The sequence below is a fragment of the Lathamus discolor genome, chromosome 11, assembly GCF_037157495.1.
Source record: "Lathamus discolor isolate bLatDis1 chromosome 11, bLatDis1.hap1, whole genome shotgun sequence".
In the NCBI taxonomy this organism is placed as follows: domain Eukaryota; kingdom Metazoa; phylum Chordata; class Aves; order Psittaciformes; family Psittacidae; genus Lathamus; species Lathamus discolor.
The window spans coordinates 2,316,322-2,337,487 of record NC_088894.1 but is presented as its reverse complement, the minus strand read 5'-3'; the positions used below and the strand labels follow the sequence as shown (position 1 = coordinate 2,337,487).

Sequence of the window (21,166 nt, the reverse complement as noted above, 5' to 3'; positions counted from 1 at the left end):
GTGGATGTTTCTTGTTGGCATTGTCTGTGCCAAACGAACATTTGTCGCACATTGCAGAGATGGGAAGAGAGCTATGCACCTATCCCAAATTCCGGGAACCGAGCAAACTGGACTTGCCTGCGAATGGCATGTATTTATGTGCTTGCTAAGAAAGGCAAATGTTTGCGGCCTCCCTTCATTCCTATTGAAAGCCAGATTGTCCCATCCTGCAGCCTCCACTCATGTAGGGTTTTGCTGCTGTTTGTACATCTTAATGGCAATTCCTGATTTAGGGTCAATTATAGTGAAAACAGAAGCACTGTTTTGTCTCTCTTTGGTGATAGCAATCCTGATCCCAGGCGAAGCTGCCACGCTTCAGAGTGTGAACATGCATGTTGGGTATATTAAGACCACGGGAGGCAGCAGGCTCTTAGCCCTGACCCCAATGGATGAAATACGCTCCTGACACTGCTCCCAAGGCTGAGAGCACAACATACAACACGCACCCTTCCAGACCCGCCACAGAACAGCCATTAACACCAATCACTGCACTATCAACATACGCAGAAAAGCATATTAATATTCTCATTAGACACTATAACATAGCATCTCTATAATGGGAACCTCATTGCCCACTGGCTTATGTTTACCAGGAAATAATGGTGCTTATCAGAAGAGATCACTTTCTCCTTAACAGGAAAAGCAAATGATTTAAGCTGTGTTTGCTTTATATTTCATTCGCTTCCCTCTGTCCTTCGCACATTTAAAGGCCCACTACCTTCTCCTCGATGCAAGGGGGTTATGCGTGTAGCTACCATTAATGGTAATGAAAATGGCTCCCGTTAATCTCCCTGTGCTGATAGTAAGATAATAACCTACTTAATAAGAGCGAGGCTCAGACTAGGAGTTGCACTGAAGTGAGCAGAATATTGTCTCTGGGATTCGTGTGTAAATGCTCAAGCCTTGCTCTGTGCCTCACTTGATGACTAAAAAGGTATTAGAGGCACAATGTGCTCTCTTGGTGTATACCGCCAAGCCCTGTAGAGCAGCCCCGGGTTCCCTTTCCAGCCCTTTCACCCCATCGGGGCGCATCCCTAGGGAATGATGGATGGGTGTTGTCCCTGGAATAGGCTATGCTTTCAGAGCAGTGCCCAACTGGCTTGCTCAGAGTCAAAGCAGCCCATGGCCTCGGCTGCAAACCCCATCAGCTCACGGGAAGAACTGACTGGAAAAGACCCCATAATGTGATATAATTCACCTTTATGGGCAACTTTCGTTCAGAGCTAAAACAGGGATTTTGCATCGGCCTGCAGGGACAGGCCAAGGGGAACGGCTTGAACCTGCCCGAGGGGAGACTGAGCTGAGCTCTTAGGCAGAAGCTCTTCCCTGTGAGGGTGCTGAGGCGCTGGCACAGGGTGCCCAGAGAAGCTGTGGCTGCCCCATCCCTGGCAGTGCTCAAGGCCAGGTTGGACACAGGGGCTCGGAGCAAGCAGCTCCGCCGGCAGCTGCCCCTCGCGGCCCACAGGGGGTTAACCCCGGCGCCCACAATGCCCCGCAGCCCTGCAACGTCGCCGGCCGCGGCTGCGCCGTGAGGCGCGGGGCGGAACCGGGCCCGGAGCCGGTGGCGCCGCGTCAGGACCGAGGGTGCGTTCCGGGGCCCTGCCGCTCCTTCGGGGCGGCTCCGGGGCGAGTTTCCCCCGCGCCACCCCCGCCTCAGCGCCGGCTCCGCTTGGGCCCGGCCCCCGCGGGCTGTCGCACGGGACGGGCCCGGGGGGAGGCGGGAGCTGCCGGTGCCCGGCTGGCGGGGCGGGGCGAGGCCCGAGCGGCTCCCCCGCGGCCTTCCCCCCGGTCCCGTTCTATCTCGGTATTTGCTCTTCCGTAGAAGCAGAGGCCGCTGTGCTCGCAGGGCGCCCGGCCATGTGCTGAGGGAGGCCCCCAGGACTCGGCTCGGATCCCGGTGTCGCGGGTGTGCGTGGAACCCCTTCTGTGCTCCCCGAGAGACTGTCGGTAAGGCGGCTGTGGTTGTGCGGGTCCGCACCTGCGTGACTGTACACGCAGGTAATGGTCTCTGCCGCGTGTCTGAGCTTGAACGTTCCCTGCTCTGGTGGGAGATGAGCGGCAGCCTTTGGGCCGAGGCCTCTGCGGCCTCTCTTTGCCGTGGTGAGGTGCAGAGGGAGCCTTGAGGACCACGAAGCCACACGGACCACGTCACCCGCTTCATCTTCACGCGCTGAATGCAGAGCTCTTCGCAGGTTGGCTGTGTGAATCTCCTGCCGTGTGAGCTTCCTGTTGAAGCAGGGGAGCCAAGTCCTTTTCTAGCTTGTTTCCACTTAAAAGTGCCACTTCTGCCTTTTTGCTTGCTTTTAGCGTTCCTAACATGGAAACTCATCCTGAGCACGTCTAGTTTTTTCTATGGAAACTGATTGTTGAGGAAGTAGGAGTGTGAGATGGCAGTTTCCACCGGTGTGGTGTGTGAAGGTGCAAGTTTCCACCCAGGAACACTTTAAAATGTCTCTATTATACTTTAAAATACTGACAGGCTTCAATGAAAACTTCTCTCTAAATTAAACATTCTCTTTGCTGTTGACGTCCATTTATGTGAGATTTAAACGATGGATGTTTAAGGTCTCTGAACAGTTGTTGCTGAAGTATTTACCCCTGAAACTTAAACAGCACAGTGGCTGTGTGCCCAGTCAGCTGTGACGGCTCAGCTTTTGGGTGGTAAACTGTGATGGACTTGTCACTTACAAGTTTGTGGGCAAATATAGTTGAAAATACACTCTGCGCCTGTAAAGAAACCTGTTAGAAAGGTTAGAGTGTGACTTTTTCCTTGTCCTTCCTTCCTTCAGTTCCAAATGCTTTGGTGGTGGGGAGAAGGGTGAGAAGCTGGTGGCTGTAGGTACCCCCTCCTTTTCTTGGATGATGTGGTGCGGGTGAAGCTCTGCCTTCCCACCAGGCAGATGTGGTTTCATCAGGGACCTTGGTGTGTCTGGAATGGGTTTCGTGTTCAGTTGGCTAATGTCTTTCTTGTAAAAAGCTGTATCAAGATAAGCAGTTACTGCAGGCCCAAAGGGGATCACTTTGTCAGTTTGAAGTCAGACATCTGGAACTCGGGGTGTCTATAATCATTCTAGTGATGTGGGTATTGGCTGTTGTAGAATGGAATTCCTGGCTCATGCAGAATTGGAGTGGAAAAGGCTTTCCTGTTCAGCTGTAGCCATGATCTTGTGCCAGTGAGGCTGGAAGGCCTCTGCATATGGTCTGCCTCTATTATCCTGAAGGCAAACCTGTGGAAAAGGAGGAAGAATGGTAAAGGAGAGATAGCGGGAAGGGGAGTGAGCAGCCAGCCAGAAAGAGGGTTCTTGTAGCTTGGCTGTAGCTTACAAGTTGCTGGGGAAACACAGCCCTGAGGAAGGGGAGTTGGCATGCAAAGAGAATGGAATGAATGTGGCAAAGAGGAGGGTCCAAAGTGTTGACAGTTGTGGCTGTTACTGCTACTGCTGAGTTTACTTCATTTCTGTACTGCTGGTGAAGATTTTTCCCTTATATTGACAGCAACAGAGGAGTTGAAGATGTGGACTTCCATTAATGTGTTTGTGGTCTTTGTAGGGTCTGAGCAAACACATTTTATGTGTAGTGTGATCTCCCTCCTTATATGCACATGAATAAGTTATGTAAAATTAAATGTAAGTATTGGAATGCTGTGGGAGAAAGTGATACATGATACAAAGGGTTTCTTGCCACGCTTTTGTTTCCCTTTTCTGGAAGTTGCCCAAATTCCATTTGATTACTGATAAAAATAATTCTGTTCAGTTTTAATGTGGTGCTGTCTAACACAAATGAACTAAGATTGAAAGGAAGCATATTCTAAACATCAGTGGAAACTCTCTCTTAAATAACACAGAATGAAGTAGAAGTCAACAAGATGTTCAGGAAGGAGGAAGTGCTTTGGATGAAAGGCAGCAAATAACTTTAGCTTCTAACAGTGATAATACGTAGGTACAATGTTGATTCACAGAATCATAGAATAGTTAGGGTTGGAAAGGACCTGAAGATCATCCAGTTCCAACCCCCCTGCTATGGGCAGGGACACCTCACACTAAACCATCCCACACAAGGCTTCATCCAACCTGGCCTTGAACACCACCAGGGATGGAGCACTCACAACCTCCCTGGGCAACCCATTCCAGTGCCTCACCACCCTCACAGGAAAGAATTTCCTCCTTATATCCAATCTAAACTTCCCCTGTTTTAGTTTAAACCCATTACCCCTTGTCCTACCACTACAGTCCCTAATGAGCATCCCTATAGGCCCCCTTCAGGTACTGGAAGGCTGCTCTGAGGTCTCCACGCAGCCTTCTCTTCTCCAGGCTGAACAGACCCAACTTCCTCAGCCTGTCTTCATACGGGAGGTGCTCCAGCCCCTGATCATCCTCGTGGCCTCCTCTGGACTTGTTCCAGCAGTTCCATGTCCTTTTTATGTTGAGGACACCAGAACTGCACACAGTGCTCCAGGTGAGGTCTCAAAAGAGCAGAGTAGAGGGGCAGGATCACCTCTTTCTACCTGCTGGTCGCACTCCTTTTGATTCCTTTCTGAATCACATTGGCTGAGCTGGTGGTACATATAATTTTCGTTATGTACTGCTGTGGTTGTGGTTCCTGGGAATTCTGCTTTAGAATTGTCAAAGAACTGGTCTCATTCCTACAAATGGAATGTTTTCTTCTCTGTAGCAATTTTCTTTCTACCACAGCCTTCCTTTTCTAATTAAAGGTATGTTCTCCCACCATCCCCTGCTGGGTTACAGCAGTTGTATGCAGTGCTTAATCATTTACCTCCCAAAATTATTGCAAGATTATGAGTTCTCTTGATAACTGAAGGACTCATGACTGTTTAGTCAAACAGCAGAGTGAGCAAGTGCTAAAGGCTTTCAGAAAGGCATTTCTGCCTCTCAGAACAGTATTTGGTGTAAACATCAACCTGCTGTTTTTTGTTCAGTACCTTGACTGATGAATAAGCTGAGATTTAGTAGTTGGTGCTGTTTTTAGTCAGCTGGGTGATTTCTATGTCTAAGAAGTTTGTTTTCTGGGGTAGAAATGAAGAGGTAGACTGGAAGTAAAAAGGAAGAAGATACTTATATCAAATTAATCTAAATACTGTCCAGTGGAAGGTGTCCTTGCCCATTGCAGGGCATTGGAACTGAATGAGCTTCAAGGTCCCTTCCGACCCAAACCAGTCTGTAGATCTGTGATTCCATATTGTACTGTCAAATTAGTTGGAAGTATTAATTCATTTCTTACCTGAATTGCAGCCTTATGCTGCACTCTACACCGCATTTCCTTTAATCATGAGTGGTTTGTGTACTTCCAGTTTTTGCAGGCTATGTATTGTGTGTGAATCACGTTTTTTGTCTCAATGTAGTCTTTTATCTGTGGCTTGACACTGCTGCCTGCTGCTGCCATCCGTGCTTTATAAATTCAGAGTAAGATGATGTGTTCTGCCTATGAGACCTGGCTGCTGAAACTGGAATTCTATTTTGTGTAAAAGGTCCCAATAATTGCCTTATTTTCTTAGAATTCAGTCGGTAACCTGATGGGTCTGGGAGCAGCATCAAGTAAGAATCCGTTTTGATACAACATATTCCCTAGAAGAGTTCCTGTGTTTGTCACCCCCATCTCCTTTTCCGCTAGTTCTTTTTCATAGAGATATACTTGTAAGGTACTGACCATCTTGTCAATGTCAAATCCTTGATGATGACTTAGTTATTTGGGTTTCTTTTTCTCCCTTTGTAGAATCATGGCGAGTCCAAGAACAAGGAAAGTTCTGAAGGAGGTCAGAGCACAAGATGAGAACAATGTGAGAAAAGCATAATCTTTACATTTGTTTTATAGATTGTTTTCTTTTCACCTGCTCCAGTTGTATGCTGCAGTCTACTACAGCCATCATCTTGATAGCACTAGTATGGCTAACTCCTGGTAACAATTTGGATGTCACTGATTTGTTGTAGTTCCAGTAGCTGTCACTCACTATAAATCACTGTGAATTTGGCACAAGTCTTACAGACATTCTAGTAATGCTGTAACCCCTGGAGTCTGTTGAGCAAGTGGTGCCTTGGTCACAGCTTAATTAAAATGGTCTATTTCAAGTAGTTGATTACACACTTCCTTAAATGTGATAGCCCATGGGCAGGTTCAGTTATATCAATGCATTAAACGTTAAATGATGATTCCAGTCATAAGAACTTTCTTGCTCTGTATGAGCAATAGAGCTATTTTTAAGAAAAACCTCTGTTTAGAGCTATCATTTACTGCCAAACTGCAGCATGACTGAATAAATGTTCCAAACTTTAAATGTTGCGTCTTTATTTTGCCAAGGAAACCTCAAGAATTCAGTTTGATTGCATTCTCCTCCTTCAAGGCAATATGGAAATGAAGCCCAGTTGAAGTCTTTGCTCATTCACTTCACTTTGCTCATCTGTATTTCCTTACTGGTTTTTGATACTGGCACAGTAATTTTTATAATTCAAGACAGGCAAGTTAATGAGTATTTGTAAGCAGCATAAATAAATACTTGAAGGAAGCTTATGCTGTCAGGGAAAGTGTTTCCAAGCACTAAAACCTCTCCTTTCTGAAATGATTTTCTGTGTGTAATGCTTTCCTGATTTGACTTTTTGAGCTGCACTGCTTAAACTTCGCATGGAGGAGTTGATGAGTGAGTGTTAGAGGTAACTATTTTCTCTCTCACAGGTCTGTTTTGAGTGCGGTGCCTTTAACCCCCAGTGGGTGAGTGTGACCTATGGAATTTGGATCTGTCTGGAGTGCTCAGGAAAACACCGAGGCTTGGGAGTTCACCTCAGGTGAGCCTTTCAACCAGACATGGACTGACTTGTGTTCCCTCAGGATGCACTACGGCTGTGAACAGAAAGGGCATAGGATGTCTCAAATCCAACATTTCACTGGCAGTTTTGTTTCGTGCTCCTCTCCAAGGCAAGCTTTACTCTCAGTGCCTTGTCTATAATCAGTTGGGGTGTGTGCTCCACCACTACAGCTATGTCATGCCCTGTTCTAAAAGGCAACGTCTCTAGCTTCAGCTTGAGGTTTGGTAATAGCGCACTAGTCCTTGTACTCTATTCTTTTAATCCTGTATAATCTTTATAGATTAAAACTGAAGCAGTGTTAGAGCTGCTTGGGAGTTGAGTACAAAAAGTCACGGTATGTTTGTAGAATGGGTCTGTAAGGGTATACAAATGTATAATGTCAGCTGAGATGGGAATCTGTGGAATAAGAACTGTTGATGTGTTGCAGACTCACAGTGTATAGATACAGTAGGGGCAGAGCATGGGTAGTTACTCAAATGAGAAAGGGAAAGAAAATCCAGGAGGGAAGTCACTAAAGAAAGAAGACCATGCTTTGCTTTCAGAAGTACGTGCTTTGGTTTTCAAGGGGGGATTTGAAGCTCATTAGTAAGTAGAAATTGCTCAGGAAACGGGAGTTTGGAACTATTCTGTATGTTTCATGAAAGAAAAAATGAAATTGCTGAGACGAGGATATTCTAAAGGTGTTTCTTTAATGACTACAAGAAAGAAATTGATCAAGATACAAGTGTTAAAAGAGTCTTCTTCAGAATGTCGTCTCACTTCTACCACTCCCTCCTGACTTTTCAGTTTTGTACGTTCTGTAACCATGGACAAGTGGAAGGATATTGAGCTAGAGAAGATGAAGGCTGGAGGTAATAGCAAATTCCGAGAGTTCCTGGAGTCTCAGGATGACTATGATCCCTGCTGGACAATGCAAGAGAAGTACAACAGCAAAGCTGCGGCTCTCTTTAGGGATCAGGTAAGTCCAGTTGTGCACATGTCCTCATTCCCTGCTCTCTGCAAATATCCAAGTACTTTGTAAGCACTTGTTTTTGAAGAGGGAGGAGGGAAAGTAGCAGCCTTTGTAGTGGTTCTTGAAATGGAGAAGTCTTGGAGTGCTTCTTCCCAGCTCTTGTAAGAGCTTTGTTTAGAAACTTTCTTCTCTGCGTTTAGCTGCGGTGGTTCAGTTTTTCACTGCTGCAGTTTGTTGCAGTGAATCCAACCCCCAGCAGAGAGTTTACTGCTTGAGCAGTAGGATTTTATCTGAAGTGGCTGCCGATAAATCTTTTGTGCCTGTAGTAACAAAATGGTAAATGTAGTAACAAAGTTGGCAAACACTGGCAGGCCCATAACCAAATAATAGCGGAATTATCATTTTGTAGAGGTTTGGAATTTCCAAAAACAAAATTACAAGCAGCTTACAAAGAGACTTACAAAGATAACTATTTTTGTGCTGACCCTTCCATGGAAGTGGTAGGAAGGTACATTCTGTGCTTGCTGGGGTATCCCTGCACGTTTGAAGTTGTGTGTTGTCTCTTTGCATCTTTAGAAGTTCCTTGTGAATAGGAGGCACTTGGCTGAAGTGGAGTAGCTTGATGAAAGCCAAGAATTCCTAAGTTGGGTGCTGTAGGCTGTTTAGTGTGTAAAAAAAGGAACTGTAGAGTTTTTGTGGCAAGGGCTTTGGAAGTTTTATATGAACTTGCTGAAGTTATAACTGGGATTGGAGAAGCAGTATGGGCTGAAGAGATGAAGTTCAGGGCCTGTCTTTAAAGGAGGCAGTGAGCACACTTAAATGTGTGTATGTGTTATAGCTGACCTATGCTAGAGTAAATCCACCTCTTCCAATTATTATTCTGTGATTAGTGCTTACCTCTATTACCTAATCTTTCCTCTTCAAACCACATTTGTTTGAAGAAGTTCCCTGAAATAAAATTGGTGTTTAATTCAGCATTTCTAGAGATGCAGAAGCAAATTGGTTTCTTGTGAAAACAAATGAATGGATCTATGGCAGGAAGTGTGAAAAATGTCTTGTCCTTGTCCACTTTCCAGGGCCAGTGTATAACTTGCATGAAAACTCTGACCTAGCATTCTTGATCATTTTCCTACCTATTCTAGGTAGCTACAGTAGCTGAAGGCAAGGAATGGTCGATTGAAACTTCTCCTGCAAGGAACTGGACCCCACCTCAGCCTAAAACATCTCTTTCTCCTTCTCATCGGTGTGTATTCTTGTTATCTCATATTGACATAGCCACAGCAGGATCAAAATGATTCTGATGTTTGAATGTCTGCTGGTTTTATTCGGTTGATGGTGTTGTCTGAACAAGCATTTCTTCTGCTGAAGTGAAGGAATATGAGGTAGCAGAGCTTTCCTTATGCTGCTAATTACTGATGGGAGCATCCAAGCTGGACCACAGCTCTTTTGTTGTTCTGCTTTTGCATGTAGTGTTTGTTATTTGCCGTACTACAGGATCAAGTTAACATAAAAGCACTTGTAAATCAAGAGAACAAGTGCTTCATGCCTGGCCATAATCCAGCAGGTCCAAGGGCTGGCTGTAGTCTGAGTGGCATTGTTTGTGTCCAGGTTTACTGTTGCTTTATTCATCCAGTACTCCAATGGCTTTTACTGCTTGCATTAGAGTTCCCTACTTGATAGATGAAAGAAATAATCAGTTTTGCACCTGGATGATGATTATCTGTGTCAGGCTGTAATACTGAGCTAGGGAGTTTTGCTTTACTCAGTTTGATTCTTAAATCTTCCCTTTCAGTAGTTATGCTGGACAATCTCAGACTGCAACTGCCTCTTCTGACAAGGCTTTTGAAGACTGGTTAAATGATGATGTCAGTTCCTACCAAGGGTAATGCAATATTTATTCACTTCTTGAGTGCCTGGCCCTCCAGCATAGCAAAGACGTGAATGTTGTACTACAGCTACGTAACTGTGATCCTGATTCACTAGTTAACACATCTTGTTTGCTATTAAAAATATATTGGTAATATATGATAAAGTATAAAAGGAAGGAAAGTGCCTCTTAATGCATTTGTATAACAAGAATGTTCTAATAGCATTAAGAAAGAGCTTGTAACTCAAAATGTTACTGTGGCGAGTTCCAAACTAGGGAATTCTTAGTGTCTATAGTATGTTATTGAGTTAAACAGGAGTATTTGTAAAGCTAACACCGTTTTCTGCTTTCTTTCCTTTTCCGGTTTTACTCAGACATCTGATATTAAAGCTGGGGAATTATTGAGCCACATTTAACTTGCTTAGGGGACACTTTAATTTGCAAGGATTCCCAGTGGATCCTTGTTGTTACATCTTTGAAGTGAGTGGGTTTGTATTTTGGGTGCTAGGTACTATAAGACTCTTTTTTTTTTCCAGGTGTATTTTAAAGTCTGTTAAACAATTACCATTCTTTCATGCTTTTCAATTTTCTTTTAATGGTTTTAATGAACACATGCTAATTCAGACATTGTTTATTCATTTCCTTGTGCTAGTGGCCAAGAGAATCGCTATGTTGGGTTTGGCAACACAGTAAACCCTCCAAAAAAAGAGGATGACTTCCTGAACAATGCTATGTCCTCACTGTACTCGGTAAGGAATCGCTTTAAGTGACCTCAGTTACTATTTTCTTCTATCTCCTGTTACAAGAGGATATAAATGGAGAAGAGAAACTGAAGGCTGTAGGTAAATACGGAGAGATGCAGAGTATTGGTTGTATTCTCAAAGAGCGAAGATGATACTGGTGGACTTTAAAAGGCAAATGAAGGGAGAAACTTGAGCAAACCTTAGGAATTGTGTCTGGTATTAGTCAGAGAAATAAATAAATGAAGCTATAGAAATGGATTAAGAACTAATACTAAACAAGGCTTGGAGAGATAGAAGTAATTACCTGTTGGGAATAGCAGTTAGGCTGTCAGTGGACTAAATAGATTAGCCATATTAGGTATGTTCAGTGGAAAACAACTGAAATGTGTGTGTAGAGGGGTGCTGAGAACCCTGAGCAGTGATGAAAACATTTGAAATGCCTGTGACAGCATGTGAAGAGGTAACAGCATATGGTTGAACAGTTGTCATGATTGAAGTAGAGATAGTGAAAGATGCATTGTTGAAGGAAAATGAGGATAAAGTCAGAGAGAGTCAGGGACATACTGGGGCTTTGATAGGCTTCAGAGTGGCAGTGCTGACCGGTATTTGGGATTTGGAGTCACTTTGGAATACAGTAAGTTTTCTACCGGGGTTTTTGGCCAGTAGATTTCTGTGGAGCCTCATCTGTCTAAATACCTACACTAAGTTCCATTGTTTTAAAAAATACAGTAATTTCACTAGAACACAATAGACAAAGGTGATGCCTGAGCCTTTGACCAGTATTCCAGGTGATTCCATAGGGTGGTTTGTACTGGTCTGCTGATTTTCTAGTTATGTCATAGATTGTAGACCAGAGAATTCAGATTAGAAACCACATCTATAACGTGTCTGAGCTGTGCTAAGACAGCAAAGGAGAGATGTCACTGTTTGTTATCCCAGTTACTGTCAACTGTTATTTAAACACAGAGTCTCCTTGAAACTTACGATTCAAATGCCCTCTTGTGACCACAGGTACATATTACAGTGCGATTGTAGTGAGGCTGAATATTTTTCATGTAGCCGTTTATAGAGGAGTATCATCTGAAGCACTCAGATCTGTTCAAATTGCAGTTGATTTGCACAAATAATGGAAGTTCATTGCTGTATTGCAGTGAAGTGAGAGTATAATTTTTGCTGTTCCTAGTGAGTAGTCCTTATGACTATAGGACAAGCTGTATTGCAGAACATTTTGACTTAACATGTAATACTGAGCACCTGGTTACTCATTATGTTATATATATAATATATAAATATATTTAAGTTATACATATAACTAACAGCATTCTCACTTTCTTTAAAGGGATGGAGCAGTTTTACAACTGGAGCAAGCAAAATTGCCTCTGCTGCTAAAGAGGGTGTAAGTAAACAATGTATTTCAGTGTAATCCTTGTAGGCTCAGAGGTTCTGTTAGTGTTTTAGTGCCTTTAAAAGTACTGTCGGTGCAAACTGAATTCTGCTCTTTGTATAACTTTGCCTGTGGCATATAAAATAGATGCATATTGAGAGCAGATCTTTGCCTTAACTGTTTCTCATGCTTCTGGATGGATGCTTGTGTTAATTCATCCACTGGATGATGGTGGAAAGAGATGTGTAGTCTGTGTTGAAGAGCTTTTCTTCCCCCTGTTGTAAATTGAGAAAGACCTATGCTTCCCCAGAGCAATCTGGAATGCCGGAGGTCATCATAAGGATCTCCTCTGTTTGCTGTGAAATTCTGGCAAAGCTCCATTCGTCTTGCAGGGAGGTTCATGCAGCATTTCTACATGTGTGTATTTAAAAAGCAAGGGTTTTATTCCTAGTAAACTTGAATATATTTTCTCTTTCTCACAGGCTACCAGATTTGGATCTCAAGCAAGTCAAAAGGTGATTATAGATTTTGCTCTTTCTTATTGACTGTAACTGGCTTTAAATGTCATGTACTTGCCTGCACCAATTGATTTAGATTTGATCCTAAACAGACCACCGTGTTTTTCCTTTGTAGTGTACAGTAATTTTAGGCTCTCACTTTGATTTCCATGGGAATTGCATGGGAACTGCAGTGATCAAATTAAGGAAGAAATAAACAGTGGTGCTCTGCTGTGTGTAACTGTTGGGTGTACTGGAGAGGCAGTACAATGAAGTGCTTTAATTCCTGCATGCTTGCAAGCTTCAAATACCCTTATTTTATGTTTGTGAACCTTAAATGTTCCCTAACTTGAAGTAGGTTTCTTGGCGATATAATGCAAGCCATTGCTAAAGTCTAATAAGGTATAACAAATATGAACTGCTTAATATTGTTATGAAATTAACTTGTAGATCATTAGCCTGGCATGTTTTCTGCTCTGTGTAGGATGGTATTGCTCAAAACCAATGTGAAATGCAGGTATTGGTGCTCAGACAGATGTTTGCAGTATTGTATTAATACTCCAGATAGCAAAGTTGGATGTTTTGCACCAAAACTGTCTTGTGAAAACACCCAGACTTGCCACTTAGAAGCTTTAAAGTATTCGCTGCTTGGCTTATGTAAAAAACCAAATGTTACACAGATCTTCCTCTTTCACTCCTTCCAGCAGCTTCCCTTTTAGCCAACTCTTCTTTAGTATTATGAGCAAAAGTAAATACAATATTAGTTGTAAAAGCTCATCACATGTACTGACAAGGACCACAGCAACACAGTGCTCTAGACCCTAAGCTGTGTTACTGATGCCTAAACGTTGTTCCTGAAACATCTGATCCTTTGCCCTGTAGAAAACATTGAACATCTTTTTGATGTAATATATTGTTTAAAAGTCTGGTGGGTGTCCAGTGAGCAAACACACTCACTCTTTGTCTTGTCAGTAGATGTTGAAGTTGGAAAAGGTTCGTGCTACTTAACTTGCCTGAAAAAATGCTGCCAAGTTTTTGCTAAAAGCTGCTTCTACCTTCCTTGCTCTTTCTCTTTTGCTCTCTGGGTAAAGTTTTGGGGCTACAAGCAGCAGCCAGAGCCGGTAACACCCTCACATATATTCTTGTGCATGGGCTCCTTGTCACTGTTTGTGCTGAATATGTGCATTTGCTCTTGAGCTGTCTTTTCTTTTTTTGCCTTAAGTCCAATCTGTTCAGAACGATGTTGTGTGTTTCATACAGTAATAGTTCTTCAGACTGACTTAAAATAGGCTAAATTGGATAGAGGATTTCAGGATTTCTGTTTGCATGTCACATCCAGGAAGGCAGGATACCAAGAACTCCCCTGGGGTGATGTGTGATGGCAGTTTACTAAGTGGCCCCTTACGCAGTGTTTGTAGTGGTTGGTTAGGAGGCTATCCTCAATTCAGTAGTAGTAAAGGTGAAGAAGTGGTACAGATGGAAACACAACTGTACCCAAATCTTTCCATATTTATAAAATTATGTGGTTCAGTAAATGGGATAGTAAAAGAATTCTTCCTAATTCTAGCAATGACTCCTCTTAGCTCTTAGTCTTGGTATATTACACTCTTCATAACATAAACAGTTTGCCAGGTTTAACAGATTGAAGGATTGTTCAAAGGTCAAAAATGCCCCTGTTTTCACTAAGCACTTTCTAGCCTTTCTAGCACTTCGCTTCCAATGGAAACAAGCCTTATATGATTTGCATTCACATTCCTTACTAGGTGGAAGTGTGGTTACGTTTTCCTTTTGTCTTCTCAAATGACTTTTGAACTGTTAAGGAGTAGAAGTGCTGGAGATAATGGTGGTTGGGTAGAAGGGAGGTCCTAGAAGTACTGTGGCAAAGAGAAAGGCTTCTTAGACACCGTGGAGTCTATGGAGGGGAAAATGTTCAAGGTGCTCCATTCCAAGGAAGAACTGGAAGGAAGGCTCACCCTAAGCAATGTCAGCAGTAAGATATAAACCCTTAGGAAACAAAACTTCATCAGCCTCTGCTAATGTTTAGGCAAGGATACCAGCCCTTTTGGATCAATTGAGCTAATTCAGAAGGTAAGCAGTGTAATATGGCAATTCTGAAGAAAAGTTTACATCAGTCAAAGGCTTATTATGGTAGTAGGAAAAGGAATGATTTCATATGAAGCATTTGCAAACCGTGCTGTCCTTGTCAGTGTACTCAGGTGCCTTTGAAGTACAGTGTCCTTATGCATCTTGTTCTGCATTGCAATAGATTTCCGAAGTTCATTGTTTTCTGGCCCTGCAAACCTGGAGCTTTAAGTGAAGATTACAAAAATCTTCTGTCACAGCCTTGCTCTTCTGTACTGCTTAGAAACAATGGGGCTGCTATTAAAGATGACAATACAGCATTACAAGACAGAAGAATGGAGGAAAAATTGGCCCGAAAGATCTAGTTCTTCAAGTAATTCCATTAGTAAGGAAAAATGAGGGTGGATGAGGTCAGTTCTTCCAAATACTCAGCTGCAGGGATTAGCAAGGGCCCCATCTCTGAGGCTGTTGCTGGTTGAACCATTGCTTCTGCTTCCAGTGCAAGGTCAGACTCTGCTTGGGCTCTGGGCATCTCCAACAACCTATTGCTGTGTACATCTGGTTTTCATGTATTTTGTTTTACTGTTTCCTGCAGCACTGTACTGTGTGTGCTTTTCAGCTCATTCTGCTTGTTTGAATCAAACCTCTTGCAGCCTTCATGTGTTTTTGGAGATACTGCTGAGAAATGAGCCTGCAGAAGATGCTGGCTGTGGTTTTTGGTGTTTGGTTGGTTTTTTTGTGGTTTTCTTAAGGAAACGATAACTGACTTTGTTTTTGTTTTGCTTTTAAATAGGCATCAGAGTTAGGTCAGACATTAAATGAAAATGTTCTCAAACCTGCACAGGAAAAGGTAACTTTGGAACTAGTAAATTACTTGCAGAACATGGTTATGCTCGCTTAGGGAGGGATCTTTTTTCTCCTGCCACAAGTGCCTGGATTACCAGTGCGTCCTTCTGTCCTACGTACACCAGCACAGTAGCAAAGAGGAAACAGCATATGGTTCAGTTGTACTCTGGTTGATCAAAGTTTTAATATCTAAATAAGCACGTATAAAAAAAATAGAGGATATAATGGATATAACAGGTTTTTAGTCTCTCAAAACTAAATCTTTTTATTTAATATATTTATAACATGCCACATTTACAGATACGTTTGTACTGGTGATTTTATGCTCAGCATTAGTGTAGTGACACCTTCTTCAAACTCTCTATGTAATTCCCTTCAAAAACTTCTGAAGACTGAGGTTCACTCCGTCATAGATCAATGGACTTCATATGTAATGTCCTTAACTTTATTAGTTTTCCTATATTTTGAGTCACTTTCAGTTTGGTTTGTTTTGTCTTTATGCTTTCTGTTATAGCTGTTAAGCACAAATAAGTTTGTCTTAAGGTTTCAATAATACCTTTGGTTTATGACTAATTACTAATACTTTGATTTACATAGGTGAAAGAGGGGAAAATATTTGAGGAGGTCACCGTGGGGGTATCCCAATTGGCTAGCAAGGTATGAAGTGGCCTCCCTGCTCTTAAGGAGGCCACACACACAAAGCCAGTCTCCATATTCTTAACAATGCAGCTTTAGTCTCTGCTTGTGTTAGATACAGATATATTGGAAGTGTAACATTCAGTACTTCTGCTGGGGTGTTATAAAGCTGTTCCAGATATGATGTAGTCCTTATAGCAGTTTCACCAAGAGCATGATGTGGAGTTACAAGGCAGCCAATGTCCCAAACACCAACAGAAAATGTCTGCTGGAGGATATGGAGACAGCTTGTGTTGTATCTGTACAGTTACACTTACTAATGTGCTCTACCTTTTTTCTTTGTCATCTTTTGCTGTCATTGCTTGGTAAATGGGGTAAGTGTTCTCTCCAGCTGTGAGGTACAAAAGACCTGCGCAAGCTAATAGCTGTTTTGATGACTTGTATGGTGTTACTTAGGAGGGTCTGTACTTCTAACACTTCTAACACTTCTAAGTCAGCACTGGAAGCTCTATTTTAGTGCCTTAAATGTTGAAAATATTTCAATACGGTAAGTGATGTTACCTGTTCTTTTTAAACTAACTTTTACTCTGAATCCTGGGAATCATCCTCTGTATCTGTGACTTAGAAGAGTAACTTCCATGGCTATCACTTCAGAATTTGTGTTTCTAATCCAATGCCAGTCCATTATAATAATCCCCAAAGGATTCTCCTAGCAGTCATGTTTATTCTAGAGCTCAGTTTTTGGCCTATTTTACATGGGCAGTGAAACGATACCACTGAAACAGGGTGAAAATGGTTTTGTAGCACAGTAGAAATATACATACTAGTTACATGAATCTTAACATCAAAACATTGGTGCTGTCATTAAGTTTAATTTTATGCATGGAGTAATTCCAGCATTTTTGACAGGGAAGTCTAGGAGAGAATTCTGTTGACTGCTATTGACAGCGATGGGTGACAAACCTGAACTTGACCAACTTCTCACATCTTCCAGCATCCCAGTTCTGTCAAATGTATGTTCTTTACGTCAATCATAAAACTGCCCATCAAGAGCAGTAGTGACTTGTGAGTGAAATTTACTGGTGCAATGTGTTCTCTTTATCTGAACAAGTGCAGGAATGTTGTGTGGCTTCTGCTGTTGGACTTGGAAGAGGTGTTGGTTCGCTCTGAATGAATGGAATGTCTGTTTTCTTCTCTAGGTTCAGGGAGTTGGGAGTAAGGGATGGCGAGATGTCACCACTTTCTTTTCTGGCAAACCAGATGATAATGCTGACAGGTATTATTATCTGTGTCTCTTTAAACATGTAATTTTATCACCTATATATTCTCTGCAGTATAGTAAAAGCAGGTAATTTTTACATGGGGAGAGGTGATTCTGTCTTTGCTAGTGGTCCTTCTGCCTGTGGTATGGGAGGAATTCAGTCTAAATTCATGACAGTTGTTAAACTGAGAACCCAATAGTGCCTGGCTTGGTTTTAAAGTTACTCCAAGTGCATATCCCCTTATCCTGGGCTTGCTAAGGTTTTAAAAATCTATGAATTAGAATAAAAGCTTACGCTATTCAGAGCAATATATTTAGTCCCAGTTTTGTTTAAGCAAAGGGCAAGAGCATTTTAATTTGCTTTGTTTGTGGTCATTTATTATGGTTGTCATAACTGATTTCTGACTTCTTGGTGTTCTTTCCCCCATTCAGACCCCCTGAGGGAGGCAGCTACCAGAACAGTGGTGGGGAGAGCTACCAGAACAATGCTGTAGATCAGAGCTTCTGGGAGACCTTTGGCAACTCAGATCCACCAAAAGCTCATAAATCTCCAAGCAGTGAGAGCTGGACCTATGTGGACAATTCCACAGAGAAGAAGAGCTCCGATAGCTGGGACGTGTGGGGCTCAGGAACAGTCTCCAACAACAAGAACAGTAACAGCGACAGTTGGGAAAACTGGGAAACCAACTGGGAAAATGCAGGAGGAGAGAGCAAGACCAGAAAACCTCCTAAGGCAACGAAAAAGGCATCTTCAGCTGGTGATGGGTGGGATAATCAGAACTGGTAGAACTCTGTTAACCGTGTTTTGCACAGCTAGGAAAGGGAGGCTGTGCTGGCTGGTGGAGGGGAAAAGGGTTTACATGCAGCTGGAGTATTGTGGTTGACCTTTACTGATCTGTTACTTTTGCGCTTCCTGTTCATTCTCCTTTCTTCTGTCCTGGTTTAGAAAAACAGAAGTAGCATCTGAATCTTTTATTGCATAAAGGTGGCTCTCCCTTTTTTAAGCCTAGTGCTGACTGTATCCTCCTTGCACTGTCAAAGCTGGGTACAGTGACTTTCTTAACATGACAGTTCAAAGGGACGAAAACAGTGCAAGCACATCAGCCTTGCATGTATAGGTTAATAGATGTTCATCCAGTCCTCGTGTAACTTGAGATGACCTGAGGTGTTCAGTGCAGAGGAAGGGCAGGGTTTGTCTTGAAAAGATACCCATTAAATAACAAGCTGCAGTTGAATAGATGTAGTTCAAATGCCTTACGGATTGCTGTGACTATATTTAGTCTGACAATTCAAGATGGCCATTAAAATATTTTCTATTGGAGCTTTGTTTTTAAACTTTGAGGGTTCTTTTTTAGCCTTTTAAATCTTCTTTTCTCCCCTTAATAAGGGATCTAGAGCTAGATAATTCCTTGTGTAAACTCATAGTTCTGACCTGAGCTATCAAGGGATATCCAGAATAGCTCTACCTGCCCTTCTTGTTCAATGGGTCAAGACTTTGTGCAGTGCAGCGCCTCTACACAGACAAAATGCTAGTCTGTGGTGGTCTCCTTCCCCCAGTTTGACTATTTTATATAGTCTGGTTTTTATTCTTGTCTTTCTTCCTTCTACCCATCATTTTTATCAGAAGAGATAAAATAGAAATCAGTCTGCTGCTCACAGCCTTTTGGACGTCTGTTTGGCAGCTTGGCAGTGAAACAGATCTAGAGAAAAGATTCCAGTAATAAAAAATACATGGAAAATATGAGGATGTTGAGGAGAGTGGCTGGCAGCAAGCCCCTTCAAGATGAGTAGGTATCTGGCTTCAATAGTAAAGTTTAAGTTACGCAGATGTTTTCCAAATGAATCTTTAACATGTCAAACTATCTTAGTTTCTGTCTCGGATTTCTCCACATTTTCTTCCTGGATCTTGTTTAAGAAACCCTATTTTGGGAACTCCAGAAACTCCTTGTCAGCATTAAGGAATGGAATAGAAGATTCAGTTATGTCTCTGTTTTGACCCCACACACGGCTTTGCATGACACGAACCGTAACTTCTACGGAAGAACTATGACTTTAAGGACAAAGATGTCCTATGTATCCCATTTTATTTTTGGGGTGGGTTGTAAATGTACACTCAGCCCAGAAACAAGCAGCTCACTTGGAAACTTCAAATCATGCTGTCATTGCATAGTCTGCTTTAATACCAGCATGGAGTTCTCTACTGTGGATCTTGATACATGCCTAAAAAGCCTTTTCTTCTTAAAATGAGTTAATTTGTTCAAGCGAACAACTTCAGTTGTCAAAGTTTCCTTAAGTACTGCTTCATCTCTTTTTTTTTTCCTCTTCTTGGATGTTTTTGAGCCTACAGTAATGTGAAGAGATTTAAAAGGAAGGGAAATTATGAATCGCTTCAAAAGTAGCAGATTTTAAAGGCTTCAGTCTAAGTAGGAGTATCTCTATTTATAGCCTCATTCTGTATTTCTATTAGTAGGATCTTTCAGATGGTGAGCAAAGTATTTTTCTAGTCTTCTCTAGCCCTGTCCTATGAGACTTGGCATGTCTCTTTATTCCCCTTGCTTCTGACAGCATGGTCTCTGCAGGACCCAGGCACTACTCCAGGCTGAGCCATCCGAGTCACGTTCTCACCACCACGCTGACCCTTTGGAAGTGAGAGCTCTCAGTTTACAATGCTGCTTGTGGGTACCATTGCAGACGTTTACAGCCTGACTTGGAAAACAAGGCTTTTGTTCTTCTTTTCCTCCAGTTCCAAGTATACCTTTGTCATAGCTTAACTGCATGTCAAACGTAACCTTGTATTTTGATGCATACACCTCTGTTGCCTACTTGTCATTTGTGTGCTGCCCAGTCTGAAGCTGTAATGCATGTGCTCAGAGCAAGTGCCACACGGGTGGGAAGTGGCACTGCCTGGTCCTTGACCAACGGTTTGTCTTTGTGAAGTGTTGCGGTGATGGCAAAACCTATCCAATGGGTTGCGCTGCTGGTGTCTGTCTGGAGTGATGCGAAGCTGATCCAGCTTCCTGTGTATGACTTTATTACACTTTCATAAACCTCCTGAAATAGCTCATGGCGGGGTAAGCTTTATTTCAGCCCATTCAATCAACAGTGAATCAGCATTCAATACTGTGATGTGTATGCGTGCATTCTCCTCAGCTGTGTGGCCTGCCTAGGGGGAAACTGGTTGATTTTCATCACTTGCAGCTGTGATTGGCATGAGCCATTGGTTCCTCTGGTTTTATTTTTGTGTCTCTTGAAACTTTATGTACTGAATTAACCTAAACAGCCAGAGCCCTACTCAGGCAGAAGCTTTGGGTAATGATTTGTCCTCCAGTTGAGGAGACAGGGGCAGAGCAGTTGCTGTCTCTCTTCTTGCGGTGCTATAGAGAGGCAACAAAATGCTACAAAACTCAGAAAGGTGGTACTGAAAGATAGTAAAAACCAGTATAATGGTATAAAACATAACTGCAGCCACAAAACTGTTACCCCAACTGGTCTCAGTTTCACAGGCAGATGGTGTTTTTTTTTTTTATGACCTATCTGAATATTTTCCTGTGTCTTCCAGAAGAGAGGGTGAAATGAACATTTTTGTTTGTAAAGCCTCTGTTTTACTGGACTTTACTCCCATTTTCTTTCCAGTCCCCCACTGTGTATTACCAGTTGTAAGTCCTACAAGCAAATTGCAGTAGGTGAAATGAGCACTGCAACAATCAGACATTGCAGTGTTCGGTTTAGATTCCCTGGTGTTTCAGACTGATTTATTCCTTAGTATGGTTTCAACTTTGGTAAATACAGAGTAGTTGGATTCCTGCAGGTTGTCTGATATAAGAGAAACTTCATGACACTCAAACTAAGTGCTGCTTGCAAAACAGTGCAAGTCTTGGAGAATGTCCCCAAACCAGGAACCTCATCCCAAGAGTTAGGGATTACTTTAAACTTGTTTCATTTCTCTCTTGAAACCTGTTAAGAATTACTACATTTCAAGAAGTCCTTGGCCATCTCTCACTCATGGTTGAGACCTCCAGGATGATTCTGCTGCTTTGATTTTTC

At 42.5% G+C, this 21,166-nt stretch overlaps 1 protein-coding gene across 4 annotated transcripts; it reads left to right on the top strand.

The window, feature by feature from the left end:
• Positions 1–1,539: 1,539 nt before the first annotated feature.
• On the top strand, positions 1,540–20,186 carry ARFGAP1 (ADP ribosylation factor GTPase activating protein 1). Of its 4 annotated transcripts, XM_065691405.1 has the most exons (14): positions 1,540–1,623; positions 1,862–1,986; positions 5,770–5,833; positions 6,724–6,833; positions 7,641–7,812; positions 8,949–9,049; positions 9,599–9,688; positions 10,326–10,422; positions 11,756–11,812; positions 12,283–12,315; positions 15,173–15,229; positions 15,823–15,882; positions 17,061–17,137; positions 17,555–20,186. In XM_065691405.1, exons 3-14 carry the CDS (start codon positions 5,774–5,776, stop codon positions 17,907–17,909), a joined length of 1,269 nt encoding a protein of 422 aa, XP_065547477.1. In that variant the 5' UTR covers positions 1,540–1,623; positions 1,862–1,986; positions 5,770–5,773; the 3' UTR covers positions 17,910–20,186. The 4 variants fall into 4 exon arrangements, with proteins under 4 accessions (XP_065547477.1, XP_065547476.1, XP_065547475.1 ...); XM_065691403.1 differs by lacking the exon at positions 1,540–1,623 and having other exon boundaries at positions 1,642–1,986; positions 9,602–9,688; XM_065691402.1 differs by lacking the exons at positions 1,540–1,623; positions 1,862–1,986 and adding an exon at positions 5,570–5,591.
• The last annotated feature ends 980 nt before the right edge of the window (positions 20,187–21,166 follow it).

Coding starts and splice junctions, on each gene's coding strand:
- ARFGAP1 (XM_065691405.1), top strand. CDS start 5,774: ATGGCGAGTCCAAGAACAAGGAAAGTTCTGAAGGAGGTCAGAGCACAA. Junction 10,423..11,755: donor CTATGTCCTCACTGTACTCG/GTAAGGAATCGC, acceptor CTTTCTTTAAAG/GGATGGAGCAGTTTTACAAC. Junction 12,316..15,172: donor GATCTCAAGCAAGTCAAAAG/GTGATTATAGAT, acceptor GCTTTTAAATAG/GCATCAGAGTTAGGTCAGAC.